The sequence below is a fragment of the Bufo gargarizans genome, chromosome 4 (assembly GCF_014858855.1).
Source record: "Bufo gargarizans isolate SCDJY-AF-19 chromosome 4, ASM1485885v1, whole genome shotgun sequence".
Lineage (NCBI taxonomy): Eukaryota > Metazoa > Chordata > Amphibia > Anura > Bufonidae > Bufo > Bufo gargarizans.
In genome coordinates, this window is record NC_058083.1 from 514,396,756 (window position 1) to 514,423,879 (window position 27,124).

At 42.9% G+C, this 27,124-nt stretch overlaps 1 protein-coding gene across 1 annotated transcript; it reads right to left on the minus strand.

Moving 5' to 3' along the window:
* Window positions 1-1,416: 1,416 nt before the first annotated feature.
* Window positions 1,417-26,760, minus strand: LOC122934338 (oocyte zinc finger protein XlCOF7.1-like). Its single transcript, XM_044289735.1, has 7 exons — window positions 26,702-26,760; window positions 19,525-19,674; window positions 19,216-19,395; window positions 19,021-19,135; window positions 18,845-18,939; window positions 17,815-17,917; window positions 1,417-2,534 (listed from the first exon to the last, which is right to left on the minus strand). The coding sequence occupies exons 2-7, from the start codon at window positions 19,600-19,602 to the stop codon at window positions 1,639-1,641; spliced, it is 1,467 nt and encodes a 488-aa protein (XP_044145670.1). The 5' UTR covers window positions 19,603-19,674; window positions 26,702-26,760; the 3' UTR covers window positions 1,417-1,638.
* Window positions 26,761-27,124: the final 364 nt, after the last annotated feature.

Below are 27,124 nucleotides of genomic sequence, written 5' to 3' on the forward strand. Positions count from 1 at the left end.
CAATAAAATTTACCCCTACAATATTCTGATTAAAATATTTGCAATATTCTGCGATAATAATTATTCTGCGATTATTTTACTTCGAATTTCAACTCTTTGCAGACAAATAAAAATTACAGTTATATAAATGGAATGTGCAATGTGAATAAATCAATATAACAAATATTCAACAAAGTGTTTAAATATATCCGTGATCAAATAATCCTATGTGTACATATAATATACCTCTTAACCTAATGATGCATAAATAATACAATAGTATAAGGTGATAGTTAGTCCTTCCCAATAATTGTCACTGATGTTATGTGACAGTCTTAGGAATTAATTGTGACGAACAAAATGTTTGCTAATTTGTTGTATAAAATTCGATATAAGCAGATAAATCGTTTAGGAGGTCAGGTATCTAGAGTAAGGCTGACATCTGGGGTGTCCCCCTTGTACAGCCTCTTACCTGTTCCCTCCGTTCACTGCTCTGCAGACTGGGTCTCTTTATAGGTTTCTGTACTCCTGCGATAATTGCTGTGTTTCGATGTATCACTTGTTGTTCACCGCCACTCAAATTTTGCAGCTCTGTAAAGTGTAGATATCGATGTCTCTCTCAGGAGATGTTTTTAGAAATCTTCGCCGCAGGATAGCAGCTATAGCGTATCAGCTCAAATCAGATGCTGGTTTCGCTCTGGTTCGAGTGTAAAGTGCTCAGTGCTCTTAAAGGCCCAGTGTCATATATAGAGTCCTAATCAGAATATAAAGTAAGGTCACTTTATGGTGGTCTTAGGTGGGTAGTTGTAGATCCAAACATGGCCGTGTTTGGATCTACAAGCTGATACGCTATAGCTGCTATCCTGCGGCGAAGATTTCTAAAAACATCTCCTGAGAGAGACATCGATAGCTACACTTTAAAGAGCTGCAAAATTTGAGTGGCGGTAAACAACAAGTGATACATCGAAACACAGCAATTATCGCAGGAGTACAGAAACCTATAAAGAGACCCAGTCTGCAGAGCAGTGAACGGAGGGAACAGGTACAAGGGGGACGCCCCAGATGTCAGCCTTACTCTAGATACCTGACCTCCTAAACGATTTATCTGCTTATATCGAATTTTATACAACAAATTTGCAAACATTTTATTCGTCACAATTAATTCCCAAGACTGTCACATAACATCAGTGACAATTATTGGGAAGGACTAACTATCACCTTATACTATTGTATTATTTATGCATCATTAGGTTAAGAGGTATATTATATATACACATAGGATTATTTGATCACGGATATATTTAAACACTTTGTTGAATATTTGTTATATTGATTTATTCACATTGCACATTCCATTTATATAACTGTAATTTTTATTTGTCTGCAAAGAGTTGAAATTCGAAGTAAAATAATCGCAGAATAATTATTATCGCCGAATATTGCAAATATTTTAATCACAGAATATTGTAGGGGTAAATTTTATTGTATTTCCTAATAAATAAATAAAAATATTTTAAACTGTTAGATGGTGAGTGCCTGTTTTTAAATTTATATACTATGGATTAAAAGTACTTTTTCTCCAGAATGACGCAATAAACGCCAAAGTGAAAGGTATCATTATGTTAGGCTGAGCTAGCCCTACTAGGCATTGTGCTGGTTTTATTTTTCCTCTTTAATTTCTTTGATGTGCAACTGGAGCTGACCTGATCCTGAACATGACTTCTTCGCTGTGTGAATTCTCTGATGTCTAACAAGACTTGCTTTCTGTGTGTAACATTTGCCACATTCTGAACATAAAAATGGTTTCACCCCTGTGTGAATTCTCCGATGATTAACAAGAACAGATTTATCGCTAAAACGATTTCCACATTCTGAACATGAAAATGGCTTCACCCCGGTGTGAATTCTCTGATGCGTAAGAAGATCTGTTTTCTGGTTAAAACTTTTCCCACATTCTGAGCATGAAAATGGCTTTTCCCCTGTGTGAATTCTCTGATGTTTAATAAGATGTGATTTACGGCTAAAATGTTTTTCACATTCTGAACATGAAAATGGCTTCTCCCCTGTGTGAATTCTCTGATGTACAACAAGATATGATTTACGGCTAAAACATTTCCCACATTCTGAACATGAAAATGGCTTCTCCCCTGTGTGAATTCTCTGATGTTTACCAAGATCTGATTTAAAGGTAAAACATTTCCCACATTCTGGACATAAAAATGGCTTCTCCCCTGTGTGAATTCTTTCATGTATAATAAGATGTGATTTATGGTTAAAATGTTTTCCACATTCTGAGCATGAAAGAGCCTTCTTTCCTGTGTGAGTTCTTAGATGCTGAACACTTCTTCTGTGACTTTTATTTTGCTTAACCGTCTGTGATGAATCAGAAGATTGAAATCTATTCAAATGATCAGATGATAGATCTTTGATGTGAAAGGCCGAGGATACATCTGAGATAATGGCATGCCCTTCATGTGTACCGTCTGTGACACCACATTCATCTTTTTTTAGATCCGAAGAGATCAGATGTTCTCCTGAGCTCCTGGTATAGTCATCTGCCAAGAATAAATCAGATTTTTATTATTTTTAAATATCATACCCATAACATTATATTGATATAACATTTCTTTATAAAAATTGCATGCAAATTACAAGGCATGGAGCAAAAGTCAACTATCAACTGACTATAGCAACAGTAGACCAGCAGCCTGGACCAGTAGATGATGATGTTAGGTCACCAGGATTTTACATAGTTACATAGTTGTTAAGGTTGGAAAAAGACAAAAGTCCATCAAGTCCAACCTGTAATGCTGCTACATCGATCCCTGGATCAATGTCCATCTTCCTTTTAAAAAGGGGGTTGGGCCAAAGGAAAAGGGTGTGTAGAATAAGATTTCTATACATTGTCATAAGCCTCAATGTTATTTTGAATTAAAAAGTCTTCTAAACTTTTTTTGAAGCCATCTACTGTATTTGCTATGATCGGCTCCTGCAGCTATTCCAGAGATTCACAGATCTTACTGTAAAGAATGCTTGTCACCTGTTATAACTAAATCTTTTTTTTCTCCAGTCTTAGGCAGGTGCACCTTGTTTTTTGAGGGGGTTTAACACAGAAAAGCTTCCCTTGATATTTTTTGTATGGTCAGTTTATATATTTGTACAGGTTAATCATGTCCCCCCTTAGACGTCTTTTTTCAAGGCTAAACAAATTCAGTTCATTTAAAGGAAACCTGTCACCATGATTTAGCGCATAGAGCTGGGGACATGGGCTGCTAGATGGCCACTAGCACATCTGCAGTACCCAGGTCCCATAGCTCTCTGCGCTTTTATGGTGTTAAAATACAGTTTTTAGTGATATGCAAATTACCTCCTATGTGTCCTGTAGCCGGAGATGAGTCCAGCGGAAGGGAGCCCAGCACCGCCCCGCGTCCGCCGAATCTCCTCCTTGCCTGCTGACGTCATAGAGCTGCAGTGCCGAAATCTCGCGATGCGCGAGCTAGCGCATGCGTAGTTCGTTCCCTGTGCTGATTCCAGTACAGGGAATGAACATGATGCCGAGACTGCGCATGCGCTAGCTCGCGCATCGCGAGATTTCGGCACTGCAGCTCTATGACGTCAGCAGGCAAGGAGGAGATTCGGCGGACGCGGGGCGGTGCTGGGCTCCCTTCCGCTGGACTCATCTCCGGCTACAGGACACATAGGAGGTAATTTGCATATCACTAAAAACGGTATTTTAACACCATAAAAGCGCAGAGAGCTATGGGACCTGGGTACTGCAGATGTGCTAGTGGCCATCTAGCAGCCCATGTCCCCAGCTCTATGCGCTAAATCATGGTGACAGGTTCCCTTTAATCTTTGCTCATAGCTAAGATCTTACAGGCCCTTTCTGGGTTTAGTTGCTCTCCTCTGTACTTTTTTTAACTCCAGGGCATCCTTTTTATGGACTAGTGCCCAGAACTGAACCGCGTATTCTAGGTGAGGCCGCACCAATGTTTCATAAAGTGGCAATATTACATCCCTGTCCTGCGAGTCCATACCTCTTTTAATACAAGACAAAATTCTGTTGGCCATAGAGCCAGCTGACTGGCAATGCATGCTGTTATTTAGTCTATGATCTATTTATACACCCAGATCCTTCTCAACAAGTGACTCTCCCAGTTTTACTCCCCTAGGACATATGCTGCATGCAGATTATTAGGCCCCAAGTGCATAACTTTACATTTATCTATATAGAACCTCATTTGCCAAGTGGATGCCGAAACAGTAAGTTTGTCCAAGTCAGCTTGTAACTTATTAACATCTTCCATAGACTGGACTGTATTACAAAGTTTGGTGTCATCTGCAAAAATAGAAACAGCACTATTAATCCCATCCTCTATGTCATTAATGAATAAGTTAAATAATAGCGGACCCAGCAAAGAACCTTGGGGTACACCACTTATAACCGGGGACCATTCAGAGTAAGCATCATTGACCACAACTCTTTGGATACGATCATGAAGGCACTTTTTAATCCAATTACAAATTATATTTTCTAAACCCACCGCCCTCAATTTGCCCATTAGTCGTCCATGTGGGACAGTATCAAACGCCTTTGCAAAGTCCAAAAACACCATATCGACAGCCTTCCCTATGTCCCGGCTTCTACTCACCGCCTCATAAAAACAAATCAGGTTAGTTTGACAGCTTCTGTTCTTAGTAAAACCATGTTGGCTATCACTTATTATATTATTGACAGTTACATAATCCTGGATGTAGTCCCGTAGAAGGCCCTTAAACATTTTTCCCACTACAGATTTTCTCACGTATTTTACACTCTTGTGTTGAAGCCAGCATCTTCATAGGTTCACATTTCAGTGTGTTCATCACTTCTCTTTTCTAGTGAAATACTCAGTGGAGAATCATGAAAAGATCTTTGAGTCAGTGCTATTAGGTGGTGTCCGTCTCACACACTGACTGTAGCACAAAACACGGAAGAGGAAATGAGCAGTATGGCCATGCACAAATAAGAACGGCTTTGGAACAAGTGTAACCAGTGTCGGACTGGGGTACACTGGGCCCACCAGAGAAACCTATACTGAAAGCCCACCTTCTATCTATCTCATAGATGTAGTAAATATGTTATTGTACATATACCACATACATATAAATAATACCGGCATGTACTGTACATATAATGCTCCGTTCATATTACATTTATGGGTTCTATTTAACATATAGGCCCAAGATGTATACATTGAATTGATGTACTGGTGCAAAGTTTTGGAACACATCCATATTTACCGTAATTAATGGTATTTACCTAGTTCAAGACCAGCGAAAAACGTGAAATGGTACAAAAGAATAAAAGGTTAAAAAATAAAATGAATATGAAATTTTAACCTGAAAAAAACACAATAGCTTCAATTCACGATTGGAAAAGATCGTCAGGGGAACCAGGGAGGAACACTCCGACAGTCTCAGAATCAGGCAGCCATGGCAAAACACAGGCTCAGCCATCTGCCAAGTGGCTGAAAATGTGATGGAGTCTGAGGAGTTGGAGGAGCCGAAGGAAGGGGGAGAAAGTCAGCAGGACACATGTAGCCTGAAATGTCTCTTCTTCTCCAAGCAGTTCCTTAAAAGACTATCGCTTCAGGACTCATGCCAGTCACGGAGACATTAAAAGTGATGTGCTCCATATTGTCTGCAGAGTGGAAGAACTTGAGTGGGCCCAGGCTGATCTCTTTCTCTTTGCAGACATGACATGGGCAAAGCTGCAGCTCAAAGATGAGCAACTTAATTGGGCTTTTGATATGTTGGAGGATCAGGATAATAGGACCAGATGCCGTAATATTCGCATGAAAAGCCTGCCTAAACTTAGGGCTGCAGATGCCCTCCGCAATGTGGCAGATCAAATCTTTAGCTCCCTTCTGGACCCAGACAAAGTTATTGAATGGATCAATCGGGCCTTAAGATCTAAACCAGACTCTACGGCCCTGCCGCATTATGTTATCTGCAGATTACTGAGCTTTTGTGACACTGCTTCCATCCTCGCTAAGGAGAGGAAAACCACAACCCTTTAGTATGAGGGTACCACCATTCACATTTATCAGGATCTAGTGGCATTGACACCATTGCCCATCCAGCTAAAGGAACTGAGCATTCAATGCAAGTCCCTGTTTCCTTTTGGGCTGCATTTTACTAAGGATGGTCATTCAGTGGTTATCTGCACTCCAACTGATTTACCTAATGCCTGGGTATCTCGCCGCTGGATATTCCCAATTGGCAGATGATGACCGATGACATGGTCTTTCCCACTATAAAGAAGCTAAACAGCTGGCAATCTGTGACCAAGGAAAGATTGCCTAAACAGAACAAGCAGCCATTTGGAGGACGTTCCATTACTTAAACGTGATCCCTGTAGCCTACCAAGGGTCAAGAAAAAGGCAGTGAACATGGGATACTTAACTGATGAGGACTTTAATTTGGTTTTTGTTTAAAATGATTGAAATCTGGCATAGTTTTCCTTCAGAAGATACATTTTAAATAAAATAAGATTCCCAACCCATAATTTGAACCAATGGTTTCATAGTGGTCATAAACAAATCACCGGGACCAGATGGCATACACCCCTGTATCCTAAGAGAATTAAGTCATGTCATAGTCAGACCATTATTTCTGACATTTAAGGACTCTATACTGACAGGGAGTGTTCCACAGGATTGGCGCATAACAAATGTGGTGCCAATATCAGAGCCCGGAAACTATAGGTCGGTAAGTTTAACATCTGTCATGGATGAACTGTTTGAAGGTTTACTAAGAGATGCTATCTTGAAGTACCTCGATGAAAATAAGCAAATAACGCCATATCAGCATGGCTTCACGAGGGATGGGTCATGTCAGACTAATTTAATCAGTTTCTATGAGGAGGTAAGTTCTAGACTTGACCGTAGCGAATCAATGGATGTCGTATATCTTGACTTGTCCAAAGCATTTGACACTGTACCACATAAAAGGTTAGTATATAAAATGAGAATGCCTGGACTGGGGGAAAATGTCTGTATGTGGGTAAGTAACTGGCATAGAGGGTGGTTATTAACGGTACACAGGGGTCAGTATTGGGTCCTATTCTCTTCAATATATTTATTAATGATCTTGTAGAAGACTTGCACAGTAAAATATAATTTTTTGCAGATGACACTAAACTGTATAAAGTAATTAACATGGAAGAGGACAGTATACTGCTACAGATGGATCTGGTTAGATTGGAGGCTTGGGCAGAGAAGTGGCAGATGAGATTTAACACTGTTAAATATAAGGTTATGCACATGGGAAGGAATAATGCAAGTCACCAGTACATACTAAATGGTAAAACACTGGGTAACACTGATATGGAAAAGGACCAAGGAATTTTAGTGAACAGCAAACTAAGCTGTAGAAACCAGTGTCAGGCAGCTGCTGCCAAGGCCAATAAGGTAATGGATTGCATCAAAAGGGTCCTAGATGCCCGTGATGAGAACATAGTCCTGCCACTTTACAAATCACTAGTCAGACCACACATGGAGTACTGTGTACAGTTTTGGGCTCCTGTGAACAAGACAGACATAGCAGAGCTGGAGAAGGGGTTCAGAGGAGGGCAACTAAAGTAATAACTCGAACGGGTGGACGATAGTACCTGAAAGATTATCAAAATTAGGGTTATTCACTTTAGAAAAAAGACGGCTGAGGGGAGATCTAATAACTATGTATAAATATATCAGGGGTCAGTACAGGGATCTCTCCCATCATCTATTTATCTCCAGGACTGTGAATGTGACGAGGGGACATCCTCTGTGTCTGGAGGAAAGAAGGTTTGTACACAAACATAGAAGAGGATTCTTTACGGTAAGAGCAGTGAGACTATGGAACTTTCTGCTTGAGGAGGTGGTGATGGTGAGTTCACTAAAAGAGTTCAAGAGGGGCCTGGATGTATTTCTGAAGTGTAATATTATTACAGGGTATAGTTACTAGAGAGGGGTCGTTGATCCAGGGAGTTATTCCGATTGCCTGATTGGAGTCGGGAAGGGATTTTTTCCCCTGAAAAGAGAAAAATTGGTTTCTACCTCACAGGGGTTTCTTGCCTTCCTCTGAATCAACTTGCAGAATAACAGGCTGAACTAGATGGACAGATGTCTTTTTTCAGCCTTATACATTATGTTACCCCACTTCAGTTTCCTTTTTGCCGTTCATAGATAAATATATAGATGCAGATGTAGAGCGCTTTTTGTTAAAAGGATGATAGGTAATGTTAACTACACTCTGGCCTCCCTGTATGCCCCTAATTCAGGACAATCTAATTGGATTCCATCTACTCTTCAGGCTTTGCAACAATTCTCTGAGGGCACGATTCTGTTAGGTGGGGATCTTGATGTTACGCTGGACCCTCTATGTGATTCCTCCACTGGAAAGTCTGCTAAATCATTGGGTGCTGGGAAAACAACACTCAATGATGTATCTTTGATCAGTTCCTGGAGAGCATCGCACCCATCTGAGATAGATTATTATTTTTACTTCAATAGGCATCTTTCGTTCACGCACCTGGACTACATCTTTATCTCCTCCTCATGTCTGTGCCATGTCTCTAACTGTCAGGAAGAAAGTGTTCTTTCCTGGCAATCGCCTGCTTGCTAGCGGAAGATACTGTTGCTATTTTATGCCATCATTATCTCTCTTCCCTATACTGAATCACTGTTTGCCAGCAGCATATCTTGATTAGACACCACGATCTGCCACCTGCAAACTATGATTTTTAAACTGTCATGCCCTGCTCAGGTTATGTGCGGAGGTCTGCCAGGTTAGCAGCACTTGTGTAGCCTTTTGTTTTTGTTTTGGAGTTCAGCTGTATCCGCCTCCCTTCAGGTGCACTGGGTGGGGTCGTTGGTATGAGTTTAAATTACGCCCACTCCCAGTGTCCTGTGCGGGTTATAGCTTCTGTCTTGCTCAGTGGAAGGAAGGAAAGATTTGCTGTTCCTGCTGAGTACAAGATAAGTTGGCTTTTGTTTTTCTTGTGGTTGTCTGTCTAGGCTGTTAGAGAGATGCCTGCCCCCTCCAAGTCCTGAGGGAGCAGGCTGCCTCTTTCCCCCTTTCACCATCTTAGGGATTTTAGGGAATCTTCAGCCTAGGCATGGGGACACGCTCATTCCCACCTTCAGGGTCTGAACGTGGGCATAGAAGTCTAGGGAGAGCTGGTAGGGATTTGTCAGGAGGTGACGTTTATCCCCAACTTCTTGCCTAGACACTTGTTTGGTGGTATTCTGTGTATCTTGTATACTGTCCAGCGTGACATTATAACCCGCCAATACTTTGACTGCCATTTTTTTCAGATGTTTTGAGGTGGAGTCAATTGATGCGCTAGTTAATCGCATGCAGGGATTGTCCCTAGAGGTTGCTGATCTGCGTAATTTGGTCACACGGTGTCAGAATGCTCTGGCATCAGGTGCAATAGGAGGAAGTCAAATTTATGGGGAGCCTAAAGTTGCTCTTCCTGATAGATTTGCAGGGGGTGTGGATGACTTTATCCACTTTAAAGAGTCATGCAAGCTGTATTTTCGGCTGCGTCCATCTTTGTTTGGTGATGAGAGTCAGAGGGTAGGGATAATCATATCCCTGCTTAAAGGGGACGCGCAATCCTGGGCCTTTTCTCTGCCGTCCGGTTCTCTGGCCCTCCGGTCGGTGGAAGAATTTTTTAAAGCCTTTGTGATTCATTTATGATGATCCAGATCGGGTCTCGATGGCAAAATCTAAATTGCGTAATTTATTACAAGGTGAACATACTGCAGAGGCTTAGTGCGTTGAGTTTAGGAGATGGGCTACTGAGCCAGAGTGGAATGACCCTGCGTTATGTAGTCAGTTTTGTCAGGGGTTATCTGAGAGATTGAAAGATGCCCTTGCTTTTCATGAGTACCCGGATACATTGGAGAATGCTATGTCTTTGGCAGTACGGTTAGATAGACGTATTAGAGAGAGGTGTAAGGTTTCCTCCGCGCAAGGGATCCCTTCTGTGAGTGGTTTCATCTCACTTGCTCCCCAGGGTGATATGACATTTAACTCTGGGGTAGGGGAGGAACCCATGTAGCTGGGTCAGGTGTCTATCCGTTCTGGTAGTAGGAACTTTAGGAGGTTGCATAAACTATGTTATTATTGTGGGAAAAGTGGTCATTTTATTTTTGCTTTTCCTTTTGTTAAACCGCATGTTGATGAGAAAGAATCACAAAGAGGTTTACTTAAAAAAATAAAACGTCTCTGACTCTTGGTAGTGTGAATGGGGTGGTGGAGCAAGCAGGTATGCAAGCTCCCTGTAATACTTGTTTCCTCCTTCCAGCTATGGTGGCGCTAGACTCAAGATTTTTTTGTTGTTGAAGTATTCATTGACTGGTGCTGGGGTAAACCTTATTGATTTTCTTTTTCTTCAAAATCTGGGTCTAAGTACTTGCACTTTAGAAAGAGAGATTCCGGTTTTCGCAATTGATTCTTCCCCTCTTTCTCAAAGGAGTCTCACTCATATTGCTCATGGTATTCAGTTAAGGGTGGGTGATTCACATGTTGAGATCATGTCTTGTTTTGTCATGAAGGACTTGCCCGCTCCTATAGTCTTATGTTTACTGTGGTTGACAAAACATAACCCAATTATAGATTGGCAAGCAAGACAGATCATTCGTTGGAGTGAATTTTGTTCGGACAATTGTCTTCGCACATTTATCTCTGGTGTGTCTACTACGGCTTTACCTCAGTATCTCTCAGATTTTGCGGATGTCTTTTCGGAGGGTGGGGCTCAGGAATTGCCCCCTCATCGTGACTATGATTGTCCAGTTAATCTCATCCCAGGGGCTAAGTTGCCAAAGTCTCAGCTTTACAATCTTTCTCAACCTGAAAGAGAGGTCATGCGGAAGTATATTGCAGAGAGTTTGGCAAAAGGTCATATTAGGCCATCTAAGTCTCCGGTTGCAGTTGGTTTATTCTTTGTAAAGAAAAAGGATGGATCGCTGAGACTTTGTTTGGATTTCCGGAAAATGAACCGTATTATGGTTCGTGATCAGTATCTCCTTCCTTTGATCTCCGATCTTTTTGATCAAATTGTTGGAGCCAAGGTGTTCTCCAAGTTGGATTTAAGAGGGGCCTACAATCTGATCAAAATCAAGGAAGGGGATGAGTGGAAAACGGCCTTCAACACGCACGAGGGTCATTTCGAGAATCTGGTTATGCCTTTTGGGTTAACTAACGCGCCAGCGTTCAGCGATTCATCAATGACATTTTCCATCATTTTGTGGGGAGGTTCGTGGTAGTTTACTTGGATGACATTCTAAATTTACTCTCCAGATCTGAAGACCCATCAGGATCACGTGAGACAGGTTTTGTCGATCATTCGGGAGAATAAATTATATGCCAAATTGGAGAAATGTGTGTTTTCTGTGCAGGAGCTTCCGTTTCTGGGATATCTGCTTTCTGACTCTGGTTTTCGTATGGACCCCCGAAAAGGTCCGGGCGGTTCTGGAATGGGACCGACCGGAGAATCAGAAAGCTTTGATGCGGTTTTTGGGGTTTACTAATTATTATAGAAAATTTATCTTGAACTATTCTACCATTGTAAAACCTCTGACCGATATGACTAAGAACGGTCTATTCCGTCTCGTCCTTGGATGCACTTGTCTATGGACTTTATTACGGATCTGCCGAGTTCCTCTGGAAAAACAGTAATTTTGGTGGTTGTTGACCGTTTTAGTAAAATGGCTCACTTTGTATCGTTAGCTAGTCTGCCCAATGCCAAGACTCTTGCTCAGATTTTTGTTGACAATATTGTAAAATTACATGGCATCCCCTCGGATGTGGTTTCTGATAGGGGCACACAGTTTGTCTCCAGGTTTTGGAGGGCGTTCTGCTCTCGGCTTGGCATTCAACTTTCGTTCTCTTCGGCTTTTTATCCGCAGTCGAATGGGCAGACAGAGCGTACTAATCAAAACCTGGAGACCTACTTGAGGTGCTTTGTGGCTGTGAATCAGGAGGACTGGTCCTCATTCTTATCCCTAGCAGAGTTTGCTTTGAATAACCGTAGGCAGGAGTCCACAGGTAAGTACGGTTTTCATTCTCAGTTTGGTACCTTTTCTGGGACTAGTTCCTCTGGGATGCCAGAGGAGGAGAGAGTTTCTTCTGCCTTGTCTTCTATCTGGCGGAGGATCCAAGTGAATTTGGAGAAGATGGGTGAGAGGTATAAGCGAATGGCTGACAGGAGACGTATGACTGGTCCGGACCTGTGTGTGGGTGATCTGGTGTGGTTATCTTCTAAAAATATTAAACTGAGAGTACCATCTTGGAAACTGGGTCCAAGTTTTATTGGACCATACAAAATATCTGCGGTGGTCAATCCAGTAGCTTTTCGTCTGGATCTTCCGCAGAGTTGGAGGATCCATGATGTGTTCCACAGGTCTTTACTGAAGAAATATGTGAAACCGGTGGAACCATCGCCATTGCCTCCTCCCCCTGTTCTGGTTGATGGAAATTTAGAGTTCAAGCTCTCTAGGGTTCTCGACTCAAGAGTTCTTCGGGTTTCCCTTCAGTACCTAGTACACTGGAGGGGATACGGCCCTGAGGAGAGGATGTGGGTTCCGGCTGTGGATGTTAGTGCCAGCTGACTGGTGAGGGCTTTTCACAGATCCCACCCGGATAAAGTTGGGCCGGGGTGTCTGGAGATCACCTGCAGAAGGGGGGGTACTTTCATGCCCTGCTCAGGTTATGTGCAGAGGTCTGCCTGGTTAGCAGCACGTGTGTAGCCTTTTGTTTTGGAGTTGAGCTGTATCCGCCTCCCTTCAGGTGCACTGGGTGGGCTCGTTGGTATGAGTTTAAATTACGCCCACTCCCAGTGTCCTGTGTGGGTTATAGCTTCTGTCTTGCTCAGTGGAAGGAAGGAAGGATTTGCTGTTCCTGCTCAGTACAAGATCAGTTGGTTTTTGATTTTCTTGTGGTTGTCTGTCTAGGCTGTTAGAGAGATGCCTGCCCCCTCCAGGTCCTGAGCGAGCAGGCTGCCTCTTTCCCCTTTCACCATCTTAGGGATTTTAGGGAATCTTCAGCACGGGGACACGCTCATTCCCACCTTCAGGGTCTGAACGTGGGCATAGAAGTCTAGGGAGAGCTGGTAGGGATTTGTCAGGAGGTGACCTTTATCCCCAGCTTCTTGCCTAGACACTTGTTTGGTGGTATTCTGTGTATCTTGTATCTTGTCCAGCGTGACATAAACATGTTGAATGATTTGCTCGCTCATCGCATAATTGGCCCTAGTAATAGACTGACAGATCATCACCAATGAGCGTTCCTGCAAATCATATTGACTGTATTACTATCTCTGATCATTCTCCCATTGTGGTGCAGTTATTCACACCTCAGCTGCCTTCGATAAAGTAGACATGGCATATGAACACGGATTGCTGTGTTGAGACTCTTAAATGAGGCTCCACTGTGGTTTTTTGTAGCTGGTCTCCTTAAGATCAGCTATTGTTTTGTTTAAGTATTCTCCAAGGCATTGCTCTTGGTTAGCCAGAATCCTACTCCACACTGATGAGGGGGCAACATCCCGAAACAGCTGTCTGTGGATGGATAACTGGCTTAGGTATTCCCCTGTCACATCCTTAAGGCTTGTAAAAGAGCTGGATTTTGACACAGGGGCCACTTAATATGGTGGATCTGGTGCTCTTTATAATGGGGACACCCCTTTGCTTGGTTTTACTTCCTTTGAGGGATGTCTGGCTTTCACTGTGTTGAAGACCCATAACTGGGGCTCCATGGTTATTTTGCATATTACTGTTTCCCAGGGAGTTTTGCACTTTGAATTACTGTGTTGAGACTCTTAAATGAGGCTCCACAGTGGTCTTTGTAGCTGGTCTCCTTAAGATCAGCTATTGTTTTGTTTGAATGGCACATGAACAAGACACTTCTGCGGAGCAACTCGCGTGTACAAGAACTTTCAGCTAAGTTAACTAAATTCTTTGCTTTTAACACACAGGAAAGTCCCTCTCCATTCTTGTTGTGGTAGACACAAAAAGCGGTTGCAAGGGGATTACTTATGGCATTAGGTTCTCGAGTAAAGAGGGTGAGAGATAAGGAGTTATCTTCTCTCTTAGCTCAGATACAGATGATAGAAAGGGTATTTAAGAGGCCTAGAGCTGTAGCATTACGGTCAGATATAGCAAAAGGATTGTCATGCTTACTATACCTCATTATATAATATCAGGGGTCAGGAGTCTTCGGTAGAGGCCAAAGATAGGATTTCTTGGATATCATCCTTTTTGCAATCATTTAATTTACCATCTCTATCTATTCAAGAAGAGTTACAGTGACCCGTTACTGTGGACGAAATTAAATTGGTTATCGCTTCTTTTCCCTTTGATAAAAGCCCAGGCCTGGATGGGTTTCCAATTGAATAATATAGCTCTATACTGACATCACATATAGTCAATGTATTTAATAGCTTGCTACAGGGCTCCTCATTGCCGCAAATCATTCTTTGAGGAACATATTATCATATTGCTAAAAGTGGGTAAGGATCCTAGCACTTATGAGAGTTACAGCCCTATATCCTTTTTAAACGTGGATGTAAAAATTTGTGCAAAGCTGCCAGCCATTTGACTTAATAAATTCCTTCCCAGTCTTATTTCACATAAGCAAGTAGATTTTGTGAAAGGTAGGGAGGGAAAGGATAATGTGTCACGTGTAGTGCATGCTATTTGATATGCTAGATCCCACTGCTGCTTTCTAGATGCTAAATCATGCTGTCCCGCGAGAAGGCATATTATAGAGTGGACTGAGACTTTATGAGGCAGGTCTTGCTTAAGTTGGTCTTCCTGATTCCTTTATAGGAGAGATTTTATTCCTTTAACCCAGCCTGCATGACAGACTCACAAATGGAACCTTGTTGTGGCACCTGGATATTGCTAATGACACTTGACAAGGTTGTCCATTGTCTCCTAATTTATTTATATTCACTTTAGAGACTAACCCTCATCAGGCTCTACCTAAGTTTAAGGATCTTTTCACTACATTTAATGATTTGTCCAGTTTCAAATGAGGATAAATCAGAGATTTTGAATGTTGATTTATCCGCACAGGTTGTCTCAAACCTCATGGTCTCATCTCCTTTTTCGTGGAAATATCTTGGGCTCTTACTAACTAGTGATCCAGAGGATCTTTATAAAGAAAATGACCTGCCTTACCGACCAAAGTTCTGTCCCCTTTAATTTTATCTCTTTTATATTACTTTTAATATTCTGTATAATAAGACCACATTCCTGAGTGATCTCAGAGACATGTGTAATGCACACTGGAGTAGGGGCTGATAGGAATAACTCTGGTTTGCACACATACATTTAGGGTCTCCATCTGGAACTTCATCCTAGGTAGGATGTAAGCATTGAGTTGCTCTATCTCTTGTACACCCTGGGGTGTCAGTTATGTGTTATAACGTGGTAGATAGCCATGTGTTATAGCAGGACCGATGGAGTCTCACCCAATATTGCATATTTAGACTAGTGATGTGTTTACTTTTTATTATCTTATATTTGATCACACTTAGTAAATATATTTATGCACTTAGCCTGCGTACGCTTCCATTCTCAAATCTTTTGAATTCACATTTTGAAACATGGATAGTACTCAGACATTAAATTGTGGCTTCTTTTTGCACATTCACTAATATTCCATTGTATGTTTATATAAACCTAAATATTAACAAAAAAGAGATTTTAAAAAGCCCCTGCAAACTAGAGGAAACTCTGACAGGAAGAGGTCTTGCAGAAGAAAGGGCAAACCGAAATCAGAAGACAAGAGAGTGAACAGTATGTGTGATCGGCGTCTGACTGCACAACATCTTCAAACACAGCTTATTGCAGGTCAAAATAAATACGTTTTAATTTCCAACTGTGCAGAGAAGACTTCAGGCTGCAGGTTTCTGGAACCACATATGACATGTCCTCCTTTATTATTGCTTCAACCTCTTAGGCATCAATTCCACCAGATTTCTGCACATCTTTCCCCTCTTGATCCTGGAACCAAACTTCCAATACTTTTTGTTGCACAATTCATACTTCCTATCCATAACTTGATAATAACTCACTGGTTTTCTATCCAGTTCATGCTCTAGGTTTTTAGGCAAATCCAATAACACAAGCTTGTGTTCTATCAAAAACCCCTGGCAGGGTGCACAATCTTAACAGAACATAGTATCCTCACACATTTCCAGTGTTGGTAGTAGTTTCACCTTCAGAATCATCACATATTTTTCACAGGTTTATCATGTATTCAACGGGGTGGAGTGTCTCTAGTCCAGCAGCTGTACTTTGGGTGGGTGTTTTGGGGCTTGTTGGATGTGGTCTGGTCAAATTGAATCTCTCAGTGTGTGTCAAATGAACTTTCATATATGCCCTTCAAAGTGAATTTTGTCAGGAAAAAAAACAAAACACCTTTTCACAGTTTATTCTTGATGTTTGTGGGTCTTTGCTCACAACAGTCACTTCTTGGTGCAGCACTTAAAAGTTGCTTCTTGATAGGTTGTCTAACCCTGCGGCCACATTGAATGAAACAAGGACATCGATCTCACCTGATGCCATTTCTCTTGAGATCCACGCTTGTCTTTTTAGGGTTGATGATGCTTATTCTTTAAATTAGAGCATCATCTTGTGGATTTATTTTCCTGTTTCTTCCAGTGTCATTTCTGAAAATTTTCTATTGGACTCAGTGCTTTATCCAATTTCACAATTCTTGAAATACTCGATTTCCCAACACCAACTACTTTTGTGATTTTCCAAATGGTAATTTCAGTATTTTGTTTCAAATAAATTTTGGAGCACTTTCAGGGATTAATAAATTACACTCATTCTTTTGTCCTTTTGTTATCATTTGTGATTGTCTGCAGCCGCGTGGTGAGGTCAGTGTCAGGCATACTGTATTGTGCAGGGATCTTCGAGTACACTGATTATTCAGTAAAATATGTTTGTGTGATTTTTTATAATGGTTGCACATTATTTGTAATATATCAACAGAGTTCTAAAAGATTTTCATTGGAATAATAAAAGTTTAATTTTCATGCAAACAAATTTTTAGAGGGGAATTATTTTTGGACTGCCGGATGCAGTCTATAGGTGGCTCAACTATTAATTACACAATTTCCCCCTGTTTGGGTGTGAAATTGAGGACACCACCAGGTTTAGAATTTATGTCTAGAATCTCGATAAAACATGGATCCCCACCAATTATAGAACTGCTCCCCTATAAATACCACTCTGTACCTAAAATAATCCTATATACTGTCAAGTCAAACCATGACTGTCACTATTAATTTGTTCTCTGAAGGGTCAAAAAAGGGAACACCAAGATTGGTCAGAGCCCTGGGGAAGGGTGGGGTTATTTTAAAGTCTTTAGCAGTGACTGACCACTGGGCATTTTCTTCCCGATATTACTTTCTTAGGCCTGGACATTGTAATGTGTTTTTTGACAGACAGGCAGCTGCTACTGTTCATTGGTGGCTCTTTTTAACTCAACTGTTTAGCCTGCCCCATGGTGGCTCTGCCCTAGGACTCTTTCCAGTTCCCAATAATTCAGAAGTGGAAGTGAGAGGGTTCATAGAAGTTAGAAGTATAGGTGATAACCCCAACTTTATGATCTATACTGTAGGACACATGGTAGTGGCAACAATTGAATGCTAGTAAACGGACCTTCTCAGAAACTATGTGCCCCCAAAACTGTCACCAGTATCTGACAGTGGAATAAGTAATCAGTAGCCAGTGAAGGAGTGGAATCTGTGAGTCTTCTCTGCTTTATGTAGTGGTTACTACTCACCTGGGTGATTACCTGTAGGAATGTCCTCTATGATCTGCTCATCACCCCTCACATATGTATCTTCATCCTTAATACTGTTCAGATCTTTACCCGGATTCAAAAGCTGTGAAACAAATATTTTAACAATCAGCAGACTGATGGAGAAGTCGCGTAGAAGTGTCCAATGGTCTGGTCCCACTAACTTTCCTCTCTCCCTGCCCAGTGGTTCTGGCTGCTGAAATAACACTGTCCTGCCACAGGCTGAGGTCTGTCCCATGCTGATAATGGCACTCTGTCCATAGGCCATGCACACACACGCTCTCCGGCTCTTAAAAGGCCAGCATTCGCGCACCCTAATCTCTCCCAGTCATGGGAAGGTGTCAGAGCAATAGGTTCAAATAAGCTAATTTCATGCAAATTTGTCCCAATAGCTCATTTGCTTGTGCTGTGTACAGACTTCTGAATTTGGCCCTCTGCTGCTTGACCTGACCCTTGCCTAATCTCTGTTCTGACCCTGAGCTGCCTGCCCTAACATCAGATCGTTTATCAGACTACGTATACTCTGCCTTTCCTGACCTTGGCCTAGCCTTACCTATGGTTCTGCCGGATCCTCACCAGTGTCTCTTGAACCCCGTGGGTCAGCAGTCACTTGTACACAGACTACATACAGAGGTAGCAGTCTGATGGTTTCCCTGCAGCACAGTCCATAGATAATACAGTTAGGAGTAGCCCCAAGTCGCATGTATTCAAGATACACAGTGGATACACATCTGATTTGGTTCTTTATCTGACACAAATATCTCCCTGCAGGTCTCTTGTACATTTCCAACCTGTTGGTTCATTATTTCAACCAGCAGTCTCCACAGCCAGGAAACTGTGAGAAGATTCAGATGACATGTAATGTGCATGGTCAGCTATAATCCTGTCATCTTCACCTTCCACGTTTTAAATGTTTGAAACATATAATACTGGTTTATAAAACAAGACTAAAGATCTTCACAGCCTTCTATAGATCATAGGGAACATTTCATGAGACTTTATTTCTATCTACCTGATCATCCTGTGGGACATTGTGATGTTCTTCTAAATCATCTTGCAGACGAAGAGGACTGGGACGTCTCTCCGGTGTTGTTCTCTCTTTCTTAACTATGGGAAACAGATCTAGTGACTGAATTCAGTTCTTTACACAAAAATGAGAAAATGTGTGTATTTAGTCATGTCTATTACCTGGTGGCTCATAATCCTCCATCATGACATGCTTGTATAGATTTTTGTTTTCTTCTAAATACCCCCTCTCCTCCATGGAGAAATAGACAGCAACATCCTGACACCTTATAGGAACCTGACAACAATGATACAGTCATCACCCAGATCCCTTCATAGCGTTACTGTATAATGTCCCGGCATTCCCAGCAATGTCACCTCTCCAGTCAGAAGCTCAATAATCTTGTTGGTGAGCTCTAGGATCTTCTCTCTGTTGACTTTCTCATGTATTAGGATGTGAGGTGTAGGCCTGGATATTGAGCTCAGGATTCCTCCCCGTCCTTCAGATACCGGGGCCCGACAATGCTCACTAGAGGTCTTCGTCACTGCTGTGTATTCCTGGTTATGGAGAGACGCAGTAATAAATATCACTCCATACATCTCCAGAGTCCCTCACCTCTCCAGTCATGTCCATCTGTTAGTAACATACAGAAGATGATGTAATGTGACTTCATCAGAATTTCTCACCTGTCCAGTAAGCAGGAGGAGGATCTCTATGGTGAGATTTATTATACTCTCTGCCATCTTGTCCCCATCCCTATCCATCCTTGATGGGTCAATCAGGAGAATGATCTTATATAGGAGATATACATTGAGCGGATCCTATATTGTAGGAACCTGAATGAAAAGAAGATGAACCGATGCAAAATCATAGAAAATCCCATGTAATATGCAATTACTGGAGATAAGAAGAGGAAACACTGGAGGAGATAATAAAGTGTATCAAGGCAGTTCCTCCATGTTTCAGGTGAAAGCCTGTCACACCTTCATTTTACCACTATAGTCAGTTACAGCAGTAATCCCTGTATAAAGCTGTAATCTGGTAGATCACTTCATAGATCTAGAGCTCAGACAGCCCTCGTCCTATCAGTTGGAATCACAAGAATTAAACCCAAATACAGATGGTCTTGGAGGTATTAACAAAATATATATACAATCCTCACCAACTAGTATCTTTAAAGTTTTTGTGCCCAACCAGGTTCTGGGCACAAGAAATTTAAAAACACCAGTTATGTATTAAAATGATTGAAATGTAGTCCTTCCGCCCACTTTGATGCCAGTTCTTGTGTCCAGAACCTGCTTGGGTCCAGGCTGAACTGAGATGAGTGTGGGGGCGTCACCCTCTGTATGCCGACAGTGTGAGATCAGCGGCCCAAAGTCATTTAACCCTTTAAATCACACTCTTTTGTCCACTTTGATGCCCATTCATGTGCCAGTCATTTCTGTGGCCAAGCCGCTTTCAGCTGATTTGTCCTCTTTTCATGAACTAATGTTCTCCACCAAAACCTCCCTGACCATAAACTTAACCCTAATCGTAACCCACACAGGAGACCGCACAGAACATGGAGAGAATGTCCAACACACAGGACACTTACCTAAACCTTACTTTTCACCACCACCACCTATCTCAGAGTCACATAACCCTGATCACATGACCTAAATCTCTCAAGAGCCCATACATTCTAGGCTTTACTAAGAGGAAAGACTAGTGGGGTAAAGGACCTTTTGATATGTCATGAGCATGTGATCCTGTGTGGGAGGAGTCATGCTCCAGGCCGTGTTGCTGGCGGAGGTGAAGGACCTGGGATGATGTCATGACCATGTGACCATGTATGGGAGGAGTCAGGCTCCTTGCGGTGCTGTTGTTAAGTGGTAAAGGACCTGTGATGGAATAGCCTTCCTGCAGTAGCTGCAAATACAGTGGAGGAGTTTAAGCATGCATGGGATAGGCATAAGGCCATCCTTCATATAAGATAGGGCCAGGGGCTATCCATAGTATTCAGTATATTGGGCAGACTGGATGGGCCAAATGGTTCTTATCTGCCGACACATTCTATGTTTCTATGTGATGATGCCATGACCATGTAATCTTGGGAGAAGCCAGGGGGATCTCTTACGTCCTAACAAGAAGCACAATACTGGGGTATTTCTGCCCCTGTGTACTGGATAGATGGAATTCTTAATTCATTTAATTATTAACCTTGAGACTACATAAGGACATCTAGCACCTCCGACCTTGTGTTTTTTCTGTCCTGTGTGAACTTGTACAGAAGTTTTTTAGAAATATCTTAGATAAGTATTTTCCTGAGTAGATCAATATTGTAAGAAGATGAATTTTCTTCCGTGTGTATGTCTGCATTCGTATTCTTAAAAATCATTCTGGGAACTAGGGGGGGTCATTTATCAAACAGAAATACCGCTAAATTAGGCAGGTCTAAAAAAAAGGGGGCGTGGTGTGGGCGCCTGTTTTAGTAATAGAAAATGGTCTAAATATAAGCCAGCTAGAGATCTGTTGTAGATTTAGAAGTGGTGGAGGATCCGCTGAAGTTATGGAGAGGCCCACCCCTGTCTACTGATGGTAAAGCTAAAAAGAACTGAGCTGGGTTCTAGCCTGAATGGGAGTCCCATGTCTACATCCAGCAGATGCTGAAAGTAAAGTATTTTTTCTTCCAGGTGCAACAACCTCAGTCAGTGTATGATTCTGAGGAAGAATTCAGAAAAGAAAACAAGAAATGTTCATGTCTATCTGGTCGGGGGAACAGGATGTTGATCAGAGGGAAGATCAGGTCTGCACCTTTAGGGGACCTAGGGCCTTCAAAGTGGTTGAAGCTTGGGGAAAAAAGCTATGTTCGAAGAATGGTAAAATCTTGGAAAGTCTCCAATCTTTAATAAGTCATTTAGTCCAGATTCTCTATGGATAAAGTTAATCATGTATTTAAGTAATGGTGCCTTCATTGGAGTGCAAAAGTACACCGCTTAGGCCCTGAAAGCAACTTAGTGGGGTCCTCCTCCAAAGTTTATAGGGCTATAGTCAAATTATCCAGGTTGTCACGAACACGCCACACGTCCTACCTCCTCTAAGGGCGTTGTCTAATTGAACCCCTTGTTCTTCACAGTACCCCTGATGGTGGGGATAGACTTTTCCGAGAGGAACACCAGGTTGCTACCTCTTGAGGAGGATTGGCACACGAGGAAGCTGGTCCAGGAGGTACTTGAGCTAGACACCAGACATACAGATGTAGTCAGCAGGCCGAGTCGTAACCAGGAACAACAGTGCAGGACCAAAGGATGAAGCAGATGCGAAGTCAAACAAGCAATAGGTCAGGGCAAGCGGCACAGGTCAGGCAGTCCGAGTCGGCAACCGGAGAGTCAAGGCAAGCAGGTAGGGATCAAACAGGTAGTGTAGTCCAGGAACACAAGCATGGGTCAGGTACACAGAAATACAAGCCGATAAATCAGCAACCTTTGCAGGACACAAGGATCTTGGCACTCAGGCATCTGAGCCACTTACATGCAAAAGGGCTAAGACTGGTCATCGAGGTCACATGATCTAACCCATAAAGCACAGGAAGTGACACGAGCCAGCATTTAAGAAAGTGCTGCAGGGAAGAAGCAGCAAGTATGCTGTGGCCAGGGCTGAAAGGAAACTGGTACCTACATAGACAAAGCCCAGGACTGCAGCGGTGAATGGGGAAGCACAGGCAGCAGATCACCACTGAACATGGTGCCCAGGACCGCGGCTGTAAGCAGAGGAACAGAGGCGCACAGCAGCCAATGTTACACAGATATTCTATCGTACCTACTGGGACAGGGTAAATTTTCAGTTTTTATGGGTCAATTCATTGACTGTGCATTTAAAGAAGCCTACCCTCAGCCAGTGTCACTGATCAGCGGATGTGAACCCACTGTGCCACTGACTAGCAATACTCTAGAGGGAAATATCTAAGCAACTACCCGAATTTCACTAGAGCCTCAGATGGTTAGGATAGGCTTGACCGTCGGTGATTACCAGGGGCTTCTCCAGAGTGTAAACCAGTAATGTCAGCTGGTCCAGGCAGACCAGGAGGTACCTGCGAAGGTACCGACAGTACAGACGTGGTCAGAAAGGCAGGGTCGTTACCAGGAGCAACAAGACAGAAAGAGAGGAAGAGGCAGACACGTAGTCAGAACAAGCAATGGGTCAGCACAGGAAAAAGGTCAGACAATCCGGGTCAGCAACGGGAGAGGCAATGCAAGCAGGCAGGGATCAGACAATAAACAAACACAGTCCAGGAACGAAGTATGAAGTCAAGAACACAAGTGGTAAGCAAGCTCTTTAGCACAAGATTAGGACCTTGACTCTGAGGCATCTGGGTAAAGGGCTGAGCCACTTAAATACCTGCAGGAGAGTCAGGGTAGGTTAACAAGATCACATGACATGACTCAGCCCCGCCCAGGGTGTGATGCATACTGCCACATCAGCAGCCGAGTATAAGCAGTGTCCAGGTTAAATGGAAGTTGTGGAGCGGAATCCACATAGGTAATACCAACTGTACAGGCAGAGTCCAGAGCTGCAGCAGAGGCTGGAAGTAGAGATCACAGATGAGCACGGCGCCCGGGACCACGGTGATGAGTGGGGGAACAGCACAGAGATCACTGTTACAGCCAGCATTTGGTTGTGGCAGCAATCTGTGTCTTCAAAGCCCTAAGGAGGTCTAGACTTTCAGCTCTGACAGGTTAGTTATGAGGCTAGATCCCTACAGATAAGTTGTCAGCCAATTCTATGGCCTTCAAACAGGTAGGTTTGCTCTCTGGCCGAGGTTCTCAGATAATACTACCAGGTACAATCTCGGTATAAATCAGGAAGAGTCTTTGACTCTGAGCTGGATAAAATAGTGTAGATCTTATCTGATATGGAAAGAAGATCATTACAGTCCTTCATGGTAGATATAGGCCCTCCGAGTGTGGTAAATCTCTGAGGTTACTGAAGTCAATAAGGGAACTGGAGACTACAAGGTCAGTCAGGAGGGCTGTGCAGTTTAGACTCTTGGCACAACTTGGATTTTTGGTAAATAAACTCAATGGCAGAATCCCATATGGGAGTCAGTAAAATATGCTCCTGGGTGGAATGGGTAACTACCACGCCATAGCAGAAGGAGTCTGTATTTTAGCTTGCTCCTAGCTCCATATTTACCCTCCTAGTTGTAGGAGGATTCCTGAATGGTGATCTTTTGGGGTGGTTATACTCCAGGCATTAGTACGAGAACCAGGCCTTGGTCTGTGACTCTGTGGAGAAACAGATGCAGTGTATCGCTGGTGCAGCTCCAAGTGAGCTTGATTTTCCTCCTCAGAGATCCCGGAGTCAATGTACATCACTCCCAGACTAGGATGAAGATGATGATTGGGTTAATCACACAGGGGTTATTGTTCCGGCCGAGGCTCTAGCAGCATTTGTAACTGAAGCAGAGCGTGTTGGTGGCGCTCAAATGGCTGCACCCTGAATTGGTTGATTCTCTTTGGTTGCAAGCAAGAGGCCCATTTCTTCGGCCCATGAGGTAGACCAGGTAGTCCCACAGGACAGTTTAGTCTGGTTCAATGTACAGTATTCTCTCAGAAGACCAAGGCCACATCAATGGTAAGTTAGCAGTTACGGTCATAGCTTCAGTGTATCCAGGAGGTGATGACTGCATCAGCCTGTTCAGGCCCAACTTTTGGGTCTGCAAGGGGCATGGCTTCTTTCACTGACTTTCTCTGGGGGTAGCTGGCGTGTCCATCTGCCGTGTTAGTCGTCTGCTTCCTCCATCTGCACCCGAGTTTTAACTCAGACAGCCTTCTTAGTGCCGCCCCATAGGTTCACTTGTATTGGTGGGATTTTCCTACCAGGAGCGGGGCAGTGCAGACATTAGGAGACATAATGCAAAGTTTATGGTGGCGCAGTAAACAATCATTTCCCCACTATTAGGAAGGGGTAGCTGCTTCATTTTCCCATCGTCGGCACGTCGTTCACCACAGTAATGGTGCGGTGGAAATTCAGAATTAACCCTTGTGGGCTTATCATCGGCAACTTGCACAGAATGACAGTCAATTCATTGTTATGTATATGTGCCTATTTGTATATATACACTACTCACAAAAAGTTAGGGATATTTGGTTTTTGGGTGAAATTTCAAGATGAACCTAAAATGTATTCTAAACTTTACAGAATAACTTAATGTGACCTCTAAACATTTGAATGCACATATCTAACTGTTCAATGTTTCAGCACTTTTTGCACAACTTGCTGTTCTCTAACAAGGAGCTTAGTGTTTAAACAGTCCTCCTCCTCATCATGCTGTTCACATTTTCATATCATGAGACCAACACCTAACAACTGATCATCAGTACCTTGACATTGCGAGGTTTCAAGCAGCATGTTCTCAGACAGAAGTGGCCACTGAGCTTAGAGTGTCACAGAGTGTCATCAGCAGGTTGTGACAGAGATACAGAGAGACTGGAAGAGTTACAGAAAGCTATAGAAGTGGACGTCCTTTGGCCACATCCCACACTGATGACTGCTTCATTGTGAACAATGCCCTGCGGAACTGGATGATAAATGTCACACAACTCCAGGCATATTTAAGGGAGGTGAGAGGCACTCAAGTGTCATGTCAGACCATTTAAAACCCTTTACATAAGTGTGGTCTGCGTGCTAGACGACCTGCAATGGTACCTGACCACACCACCAGGCACAGATGTCATGGGCCTGGGAGCTTCTATGCTGGTTAGGGGACCAGTGGGTCTCAGTGCTGTTCACTGATGAAAGTCGATTCACGCTGAGCAGAAATGATGGCCACCAACGATGTTGGAGACATCAAGAAGAGCGCTATGCATCAGCCACTGTTGTCACCAGACGAGCCTTTCGTGGTGGTGGTGTTACAGTGTGGGCAGGTGTGTCTAGTCAGTACAGAACTGTCCTACACTTTGTGAATGGTACAAGCCCATACTACTTGAATAACATCATTAATCCAGTCATTGTGCCTCTGCATGAACAACACAGGCCTAATTTCATCTTCATGGACGACAATGCGCCAGCTCATCGAGGTTACATCATTAGGGAACGGCTGCTGGGGGACCTCAAATGGAGTGGCCTGCACTTTCTCCAAACCTGAATCCCATTGAAAACCTATAGGATCAGCTGAGTCGCTGTGTAGAGGCTTGTAACTCTGTACCCAAGAACCTCAATGGGTTGTAGGGCTGTAGATTGCGCTCACACTGGTATAACCTGGGTATCTGCTGTAAGGGGGACACCCCCCTTCCAACTGGTTAACACCCCTCTGTACCCTTACTGCAGACTGCTGGCAATGTATTCATAACTTCTAGCAGAAATAATAAAGCAATGGTACAACATAGAGTCCTAAGAAGATACACCCCAGAACTGTTATTACACAGGGAATGCATGCAGCTATTAAAACAGAGTTTGATGCTAATGTCTGTAAAGCGCTGAGGAATATAGTAGCACTATATAAGTGCATAAAATAAAAAATATGTCAGGAGTGGTGACAGGTCCTCTTTAAATATTGCCCAGTATGCGGTGAAGAAGGGCTTCACATTATTTGGGGAGCCCCCAATAAATGCGGTGCTCTGTAACCCTAGAACCCGTAATCTGGTCCTGCACACAAACACAGCTCTGCTACATACACACAAAAACGACATACTTAAGGGACACATAAACTCCAGGTCATCCAGCAGGGGCATTGCTAGGGTCTCAAAAGATCTGGGGCCCAAGCCCCAATGCATATTGACCAATTCTCTAAGTCGACCAACAGACCCCTATCCCCCCACCACCATCGCAAACACTAGCACTGAAGACATTTTACTGTACTTGCTATACAGCTATACCACTCACATCCAGTGCCTCCCAGGTAACATCTCCTCTCATGTAGATCTTCTATGTCATCATCTTCTCCATTCGGTCCGGAAAACTTCTCTCATCCGCCTCGTCTCTGCAGAGTGTGACACATGGACATCTTAGGTTCCTCACTTTTCTGTACCCCCAAATACTATTCTGAAGAAAAATGAGTGCCCCCCATAGTAATAGTGCTCCTCATAGTCCCACCAATAGTAATTCCCTTCTAGAATGACCTCATTAGTAATACTGCTCCCTACAGTGACCCCAACAGTAATAGTGCTCTCCAAGAGTGCCTCCATTAGTAGAAGAGCTCTCCAGTATTAATAATGCCCTTACAGAGCCCCCCAGTAGAAATAAGGCCCCCTATTGTTCCCCCGTGGTAATAAAGCTATCTACAGACCCCTTAGTAGTAATAAGGCC

Excerpts from the sequence above, each read along its gene's own strand:
- LOC122934338 (XM_044289735.1), bottom strand. The coding sequence starts at position 19,602 with ATGGATAGGGATGGGGACAAGATGGCAGAGAGTATAATAAATCTCACC. Across the intron at positions 19,136-19,215 it reads TTGAGCTTCTGACTGGAGAG|GTTCCTATAAGGTGTCAGGA; the intron begins GTGACATTGCTG and ends CATTGTTGTCAG. Across the intron at positions 18,940-19,020 it reads GGAGGATTATGAGCCACCAG|TTAAGAAAGAGAGAACAACA; the intron begins GTAATAGACATG and ends TGTTTCCCATAG.